Below are 9709 nucleotides of genomic sequence, written 5' to 3'. Positions count from 1 at the left end.
GGACTTCCCTGGTCAAGGCACATATGGGAGTTGATTCTTCCTGCTCTCCCCCTGCCCATTTCTCCTCTCAAAAAAATGAATAAACTTTAAAAACTTTTTAAAAATAGTATTGGATTGTAACTAAAAGTATCAAACACGTATACATACATCTATACTGATAGAAATAATTAAATTATGTAGGAGCAGGGATAATTCCAAATCATAGATAGATAGATAGATAGATAGATAAATAGATAGATGTATAATTTCCACTAGGAGGTAAAACTTAAATCCTCGAGTGAGGGCTGAACTTAGTGACTTGCTTCAAAGAATAAGGTATGGAGGGGAAAAATAGTAACTTCACAGTGGAGAATGCTGGCAAACACCACCTTAACCACCAATTAAACAAGATAAACATCAACATTTATGTTGATATCACATACCCCTTGAAATGTTGTGATGAAAACACTCCATCTCTTAGAGTACCCTTCTCAAAAACCTATAACTGAAAAGCCTATGAGGAAAAGGTCAGGCAAGCCCAAATTGTTATATTAACAACATTTTAAAATCTCTTTCATTTGGTTTGGTTTATTGCTAGTAACTTATTGGTTCCTCCTCCCTGTTATAAAAATATGCTCAACTACAAATTCTTAAAATATAGAAAATGTCAAGAAAAATTTAAAAATACTCTGTTCCATTAGCCAGAGATAATAACTATCTCAAGAAATGTATCTTTAGCAAGTCAGACTTTAGTTGCTCGCTCTGTTATGTGGGTGACGGAGCCATGACCCCATTTCTCTTGCTCTTTGGGTCAACCACACTAACCATCTTTCAGTGGGCCTTTTTTGGCTTGCTTGCCTCCCAACCTTGCACAGTGTCATGCTGCTTGCACTACCTGGGCCACTCATCTTGTTGCCCTCTTAATTCCTACTCATCTTTCAGATCTCAGTTAAAGCTTCGTTTCCTCAAAGAGGCCTTCCTTGACCCACTTGGTTCTCCCCCAAACTGGGTGAGGTTCCCCTATTATGGGTCTCACAGCATTGCATGTGTCCTTCTTAGCACTAGCCACTCAAGAAATTTAACATTTGTTTTGGGGATTATTTGACTAATATCTCTGTTTTCCAACAGACTGCTCCACAAGGGCAGGGGCTCTATCAGGTTTTGCTCACCACTATCCACCAGCCCTTAGCCGATCTTCAATCATATTTTTTTGAACTTAATAAGACCTAAGTCTCCACATGTTAACCTCAGGTTGAGATCTCTTTCCTTCCACAGCATCATGCAGGAAACTGAGACTTGGAAGCTAGACAGCTGGACTGTGATATTACTGTCCTTTGTCACAGCTCCTCATTGAGCAAAGATGCTCAGAGGGTTCTTGCGCCACATCTGCTTTGGCAGGGTGGCCCCAGGTGGACTGCCTTCCACTGATAGCAGGTGCCCATCTTGCTATCAACTGAGGTACACAGTGTCAAAGAGGGACTGTTCTCTACACTCCCATCTTTCACTCCAGTCCTCACCCTCTCTTTTGACTCTCAGGAAACAGATTTCCTCATGGACCCATCTGCTTTCCTCTCCTTTATCCTAGGAGCTAACCTCCATGTCTCCTGTCCTAGGATAATTCCTCTGCCTGTAGAAGAGGGCCTTAGAAACCAATTTTCATGGAGTGGGATTAGGGAAAGAAGATGCTATTTTTTTTAAAAATTACTGTTACACTAAAATTTTTAAGCAAAATTTTTAAGGAGTATATTGTCTATACACTATTCTTCTATAATTCTTCTTCCCCATTTACTGAATTGTATTTCCCTGTATCTTTGACTATTGAGAGTATGATTGAGAATATAGAATTCCCTAGGAAGATGTCACCTAATTTATTTAAAATATCCCTTTATGGTGAGCTATTCCTGGTTTCTTAGCATAGCAGGTAAGCTCCTTTGTGCCTAGTTCTAGGCTTGTCTCCTGCAAACAGGCCTCTTATTCTGCTCTGCTGTTCACACCAAATCACATCATGCTTTTTCACCTCCATTCCTCAATTCCTGCAGTTCCCTCAGCTGGAGTACATTTATTTCCTACAAATTCCTTCAAACTGGTATCATCTTCCTCTAATGCTTTCCTTGATGCTCAACCCCAGTCTGCTTAGTGCCCTTCTGGGCTCCCAATGCTTCCTCAAGCATCTCCTGTTATTGCATTAGGCACATTTTCTTGGATTTACACCCTGTCAATGTCTCAGTTCTCTTTGCTAGGTTTTAAGGTCTATGAGAGAAGAGAGCATGGCACATATTGAAGGTATGTTGAAGAGACACAGACTGCAGCTAGCATCTCCCCTCCCCCATTACCTTGCTTTCCTTTTATGTATGCACAGCTTCTTAGGATGGCTTTCAACTCACCTGTCCTGGGGTTGCTCTTTGTTTCACTCAATAGTGGGTATTACTAACATTCTTCAACTAGTAAGTGCAATGATGTCCAGTCCCTAGTGGTTGATAAATCTTTTGGCCTTTTTATTTCCTTTTCCAGGTAGGCTACAGTTGTAGCTGTTTCTTTACTTCAAGCATACATAAGATGAGAGTTCCTTGTCTAGGAGCCTAGCATAATTCCATCTTCTAGCTCTCTTTACCAGGTTCTCTTCTTACCTGTCAAGTACTCACTCTTCCTAATGATAACAAGAGTATTTCACTCAATGTTTTCTTGTAGAAATGCCACACACTTTGTCTTTTCTGTTTGTAAAATAATTTGGCAACCTGCATTTATCACCCCACTACTAGAATCATGAGATTTCATGTTGAAGTTCTGTGACTAAATATCTAGTTCCTCAAGTTCATGCTGATAATTAAAACTTAATCTGTTTCATATAGGGGGGATAAATGGTGATGAAAGGAGACTTGACTGGGGATGGTAAACACACAATGAAATATACAGATGATGTATTATAGAATTGTACACCTGATACTTACATAATTTTATTAACCAATGCCACCCCAGTAAATTCAATAAAAAAATAAACTTAATCTGTTTCATATTGTTTTTTCCAATATAAATTTGAAATTGTATTTGCTTTAAGGAAAAAGCCAAAGATAGCATTTCTTTTGTATTTAATATGATGCTGACAAATAAATGTTGCTTAACCTGGGTTAAGATAGTTTTTATACAGTGACATAAAGTACTTTAACCACAGACAAAGTCAGCTCTATTTTATTATAAAAATATTTTATTGTAAGACTAGTTTTGAGCAGTATACTTGGTCATTTAACAACAGGTAGACTAAAATTAGAGAACATTAGTCTAGACCGGGAGGAAAATGATAATAGTTTGGGCTAGGGCAGTGATTTTCAACCTTGTTCATCTCACGGCACAAAGAAACTACTAAAATTCCGCAGCACACCAAAAAAAAAAAAAATGCTCAGATTAAAAAAGGTATAATTTTGATTAACGTACAAAAAATAATAGTAATTATCTACCCTTTTTGTTCGAAGATGACTTAAAAAAATAGGTGCCTAGCCTGACCAGCGATGGCACAGTGAATAGAGTGTCAACCTGGAACACTGAGGTCCCAGGTTCAAAACCCCAAGGCTGCTCACTTGAGATGGGCTCATCCTCCTAGAGCACAGGCTCACCAGCTTGAGTGCAGGGTCGCTGGCTTGAGCATGGGATTATCGTCATGATCCCAAGGTTACTGGCTTGAGCTCATGGTCACTGGCTTCAGCAAGGGGTCACTGGCTCATCTGGAGCTGCTCAGTCAGGGCACATATGAGAAGCAATAAGTGAACAACTAAAATACTGCAACTATGAGTTGATGCTTCTCATCTCTCTTCCTTCTTGTCTCTGCCTGCTTGTCTCTTTCAAAAGAAAAAGTCAGATACCTATCTTTGTATATAAAGATTTCTGGTACCAAGAATAACCTATCAGCTGCAATCTTATTATGAAATGTGACCAGTAAGCTGCAACTTTTAAACATTTCTGTAATGTAGTATGTTTGCTTTTGTTATTGACCTGAATTTAGGTGGCCATGGGTAGGTAGTAAGTAGCCCATTGTTGGTTCTAGAATCAGTGATTCAAGAATTAAATGAAACAAGAATTAGAGTGGAAACATGGCTTGATAGTTTTAAAAGATGGGTTCAGCTGAGAAGTTTTATAATTGTGCTATCCAAGGCCAATTCTGGGTGAAATTGTGAAGTCAGCTATGATGTCCTTCTCTTTTGCAATTTCCTCCAAGGCCGCTTTGTGGTTGAGGACCCAGACACTCTGCTGTGTCTTCTAAGGAGGCTTCCTTCTCCAGGCCTTCAAGTTGCACCCCAGCAATGACCTAAACTTATTCACACTAAGGGGCCCAAGAACATCTATGCTTATCTGGGTTTGAGGTTTAATCTAAATTCATAAGTGAAACCATACCACAAAATTTCAGGCCTCCTTCAAGCGGTGAGTGAAAGGTTTGAAGGATAGCAGAAAACACCCCACACCAAGAGGTAGGCAAACTGCTTCTGAAAAAGCCGAACCCTCATTGCCAAAGCTAATTACTTATAGATGAGTAACAAAAGCTAACTTTCAGAAAATGTAAAATTATAATTTCAAAATTAAAAACAGAAGTCTTAAAAGGATAGGGATTTTAGCCCTATCGTTCCTCTCTCCCTGTTGCTTCATAAACTCAGGGAGTTCCCTGGTGAAACCCGAAACTGTTTCCCCGACACAGAGGGCAAGCTGAAACCAGAGGAGGTAGGCCACTCCTATTGGAAGGTGACAGTTTTATTAGCAAGGAAACTTACTTAGGCGGCTTGTCTTGGGTGGCTGCAAGACGAGATCTCCATCCAGATTTAAAAGTTTATACAGAGACCGTAACATGGTTCAGTCACCTAGACTGTCCAGATGGTCTCAACAGATCACCCTTTCAAGGCTGCCTCCTCAGGCAGTGGGAGGTCTGTAGTCCCAAGGACAGGGGGATGGGCGAGGAGCCTCTGATGGCCCGTTAGCTCTGGGTCTCCCGGGGGCCGGGTCCTCTCAACTCTCCCTAACCTGAACGTCGTTCCCAGCTCTCCTCCTTAAACAGCAGGTACGTTGGACTTAGGCACCAGAAGCGGGTTAGGGAAGGCTATGAGAACGAAGGCCCCTCCCTTTTGTGGGACACCTGGTGAAGCGATCGATGCAAAGGTCTCTGCTGACAGCTGTCAGGGCCGCCGGGGAGAGGCGCGAGCAGAGGGCACCGTCCACCTCCGGAAGGGGCGGTACTGCGCCTCCGGCGGCCTTCGTTCCCTCCAGACACTTCCGTCTCAACCTTCCGGGATGCCGGATATTCCCTCCCCTTCCGGTTCTCAGGCCCTGCACGACAGCAGCATGTCCTGCACCGAATTGCGGGCCGCGCTCCAGCAACAGCTTGACGCGCTCGCCATCCGCACGGAGGTCGTGGAGCACCCGGAGGTGAGGCACTCCTGCCGGGGCCGCAGGGCCGGAGGGTGGGCGCCACTTCCGCGGCTGTCCGGCAAGGCCCGGAAAACCTCACGTCCCGGGGGTAACGTGCCGTATAATGTCCCTTCTGGGCATTTCCCGATTTCCAGTAGGGATGGGACCCGACAAGAACTTCAAAGGTTTCTCGATTTGGGATTGTTATTGTGAGAAAATTTATTTTCTTCTTGAATTTAATCACATTTCATGTTGAGAATTAGGGCAACATATTGAGAACTTGTGCCTCTTAAACTGGTGTGTACTCTTCATGTGTAGCTGAAATAACTTATCAAGCAATAAACCGTCTCTACAGTAGCTACGATGTATCAGGCATCATGCACACAGCAGGGCACCAAGGTTAGACATTTTGGTATTTTTAACATGATTTAGTGCATGTGAAGATTTGCAAATATTTCCCGGAACCAACTGTAACTTGAGAGCTGCAGGGACATACAAGTTTCTGCGCGGGGCTGGAGTAACAGCTGTCGTAATGGTAATAGCTAAATATGGTAATCTTCATATGGTAGAGAAGTATAATAAAAGTCAGTCTTACCTTAACAAATTTAACGTAAAAACTATATCATCTCCGGGGGAGGGGAGAAAAGAGGAACAAATATATGGTGACACAAAATGATTTGACTTTGGGTGATGGGCACACAGGCAATCAACACTTCAAACGTTATAGAGACATCCACCAGAAACCTATGTACACTTATTGGTCAATGTTATCCCATTAAATTTAATACCCAACCTGAGCAGGTGGTGGCGTAGTGGATAGAGCATGACCTGGGACGTTGAGGACCCAGGTCTGAAACCCCAAGGTTGCCAGCTTGGGCTCGGGGTCTCTGGCTTGAGCCCAAAGGTTGCTGGCTTGAGCAGGGGGTTACTAGCTCAGATGGAGGTGCCCCTCTTGCCCGCGCGTCAAGTATGACAGTTGATGCTTCTCATCTCTTCCTCTTCCTGTTTGTCTCTCTCAAAACAAAGTTATCATTTTCTCTGATCTTCCCTCCCATGTAGTCCACTCTCCCCCTCCTTACTTGTGTATATTGCCAGTTTCCTGATGTTCTCTTATTATTCTAGGGTCTCATTCCCTGCCCTCTCATCCTCACTGTGGTTATATATATATTTGTAGATAGGAGGTTGTCAGCTGGTCTGGATGTAATGGAAAGCTAAGGAATAGCAGTCTGGGCTGGTATAAACTTTCTGAATAAGAAAAAGCATTTTAAAATATGAGGGCTTGGCCAGCCCACTGGAATAGAGAACTGACCTAAGAGAAACTACTTGAGGTCCTGATATGAGGAATTCAGGTGGTAAGGTCCTAGAACTATTTTGTAATTGATCTCTACTAGAGAAATCCAGGCCACTAAGTACTTTCTAACCTTGCTGGTTTCACCTAAAAAGCAAAATACATATAACTGTGTATGCAGTGTATGTATATTATTTTAAAATTTCTCATGTGATATTTTACAGGTGTTTACAGTTGAAGAAATGATGCCTCACATCCAACATTTGAAAGGAGGACATAGTAAGAACTTATTTCTTACAGACAAAAAGAAAAAAAGCTATTGGCTGGTGACAGTTCTTCATGATAGACAGATGAATTTAAATGATCTTGCCAAGCAGTTAGGAGTGGGGAGTGGAAAGCTGCGGTTTGCTGATGAAACAGCCATGCTAGAAAAACTAAAAGTTGGCCAAGGCTGTGCCACACCCTTGGCACTATTCTGTGATAAAGGAGATGTGAAATTTGTTTTGGATTCTGCTTTTTTGGAAGGTGGACATGAAAAGGTGTACTTTCATCCAATGACCAATGCCGCAACCATGGGATTGAGCCCTGAAGACTTTCTTACATTTGTGAAGAAGACAGGACATGATCCCATAATACTAAATTTTGATAAAAACTACTGATTGGGCTAATGTTTAGAATACATTCATTTCTGAAAGCTGTATTTCTTATTTGTAATTTGTAAAGAGCATTAAGGGTGGTAATATTTAGCACCTTTGATTTGATTACTACTTACATCATTTTAGGAGAGATATTTCATCTTAAAGCTATTTTTTTTTTTAATTTTTAGTGAGTTGAGGGGAGGCAGAGACAGACTCCCACATGTGCCCTGACCAGGATCCACCCAACAAACCACTAGGGGGAGATGCTCTGCCCATCTGGGGCCCTTGCTCTGTTGCAACCCCCACTGCCATTTTGGGGCCTGAGAAGGCCATGGAGCCATCCTCAGTGCTCAGGGCCAACTTGCTCTAATGAAGCTTTGGCTGCAGGAGGGGAGGAGAAAAGAGAGAGAGAGAGCAGTGAGAAAGGGAGGGGTGAAGAAGCAGATGGTCACTTCTAATGTGTGCCCTGACCAGGAATCAAACCGGACATCCACACACCAGGCGGATGCTCTGAGCCAACTAGCTAGGGCCTTAAAGCTATTTTTAAAAGGATGTATTGAAGTGTTAGATCCACCCCTCCCCGCATCCTCCATTCCCCATGACTCATTACAGGAATGCCTTCAAGATTAAGAATTTACATCAAAACTAAGATTAGTTAGCCTGACCAGGCGGTGGCGCAGTGGATAGAGCATCGGACTGGGATGCAGAGGACCCAGGTTCGAGACCCCGAGGTCGCCAGCTTGAGTGCAGGTTCATCTGGTTTGAGCAAAGCTCACCAGTTTGGACCCAAGGTCGCTGGCTTAGCAAGGGGTTACTTGGTCTGTTATAGCCCCACGGTCAAGGCACATATGAGAAAACAAGCAATGAACAAATAAGGTGTCGCAACGAAAAACTAGTGATTGATGCTTCTCATCTCTCTCTGTTCCTGTCTGTCCCTATCTATCCCTCGCTCTGACTCTCTGTCTCGGTAAAAAAAAAAAAAAACAAAACTAAGATTAGTTAACTAAGATTAATTTACATCTTCATTAGGGGGTTTAATATAGTTGAAAAAAGCAAGTGATATGTAAAATTACACATATGATAGTGTACATATAAGGAAAAATTAAAAGGAATATAAGAATATATTAAATTGTTGATATTGATTATCTTTGGGGGATGAGGATTAAGGAATAAGAACTCTCCAGCAAAATAATTAAAACAAACATGAGGCAGGGGCTAAAAATTTCCATTACTGGGTGTGTAATTTTAAACGTGTTTTTTTTTTTTCAATGATACAGTAAGCTAATTAACTTTTTATATAAGTACATCTTTAGAAATTCTTAATATAGAAAAACACTCAAAACAGGGATGGAAAATGTAATCATTATACCATTGAAGTTATATTTTAATGCTCAGCAGAATATTTACAGGCCATTAGAAGGATTTGTTTAGTCTTTGTTCAAAGGATAAGTGAACATAAACAAGTTTCTTCAGTCCTCTAGGTTACAGTGGTTTTCAACTGCTGGTTTGGGTCTATAATCTTAATACTACATTAGGGTGATTAACCTATACAGACCAGCATGAAATTTCTGGTGGACCAGTGGTTGAAAACCACAGCACTCATCTCCTTTCAATTATAGAAACATATAAGATCCTAAGATTATGTACTGTGAGTTGTCATATAGAATGTAGTTAAAAAACAGGAAAATTGACATTTTTTTCACCTCAAATTCAAATAAAATCAGTTGAGGGTCTGGCATAGACTATACTACAGAAATAGTCTACAGGTCTTGTCATATAATTATCACTTTCCTCTAGTACAATTAAATGGGATATTTATAAGATAGCTATATTTTCCTAAGTTTTTTTTTTTTTTTTTTTTGTATCTTTCTGAAGTTGGAAACGGGGAGGCAGACAGACTCCTGCATGCGCCCAACCGGGATCCACCTGGCATGCCCACCAGGGGGCGATGCTCTGCCCATCTGGGGTGTCGCTCTGCCACAATCAGAGCCATTCTAGCGCCTGAGGCAGAGGGCACAGAGCCATCCTCAGTGCCTGGGCCAACTTTGCTCCAATGGAGCCTTGGCTGTGGGAGGGGAAGAGAGAGACAGAGAGGAAGGAGAGGGGGAGGGGTGGAGAAGCAGATGGGCGCTTCTCCTGTGTGCCCTGGCCGGGAATCGAACCTGGGACTCCCGCATGCCAGGCCAATGCTCTGCCACTGAGCTAACCGGCCAGGGCATTTTCCTAAGTTTGATTACTCAAAATATGATTTCTATTGGTAGAGAAACTGTACTTAATTTATACCAATATGTGTTACTAAAAGGCAAAGTAAAAGTAAAAACATCATTTCTTGATACATGGTTAGAATCTATAAGTCTATTCATTGCAGAATTTTTATAAACTATAGAACAGCATTAAGAGATGTGGAATCAGTTAAAAA

At 41.8% G+C, this 9709-nt stretch overlaps 1 protein-coding gene across 1 annotated transcript; it reads left to right on the top strand.

Moving 5' to 3' along the window:
* Nucleotides 1-4585: 4585 nt before the first annotated feature.
* On the top strand, nt 4586-8956 carry LOC136400896 (prolyl-tRNA synthetase associated domain-containing protein 1). Its single transcript, XM_066378248.1, has 2 exons — nt 4586-5382; nt 6877-8956. Exons 1-2 carry the CDS (start codon nt 5059-5061, stop codon nt 7309-7311), a joined length of 759 nt encoding a protein of 252 aa, XP_066234345.1. The 5' UTR covers nt 4586-5058; the 3' UTR covers nt 7312-8956.
* The last annotated feature ends 753 nt before the right edge of the window (nt 8957-9709 follow it).

The sequence above is a fragment of the Saccopteryx leptura genome, chromosome 3, assembly GCF_036850995.1.
Source record: "Saccopteryx leptura isolate mSacLep1 chromosome 3, mSacLep1_pri_phased_curated, whole genome shotgun sequence".
Taxonomy (NCBI): Eukaryota; Metazoa; Chordata; class Mammalia; order Chiroptera; family Emballonuridae; genus Saccopteryx; species Saccopteryx leptura.
This window is presented reverse-complemented; position numbering and strand designations above follow the sequence as displayed.

Bases quoted from the DNA above. Each gene is read 5' to 3' on its own strand.
- LOC136400896 (XM_066378248.1), top strand. From the start codon at position 5,059: ATGAGAACGAAGGCCCCTCCCTTTTGTGGGACACCTGGTGAAGCGATC. The intron at 5,383-6,876 runs GTGAGGCACTCC...GATATTTTACAG, and splicing joins AGGTCGTGGAGCACCCGGAG to GTGTTTACAGTTGAAGAAAT.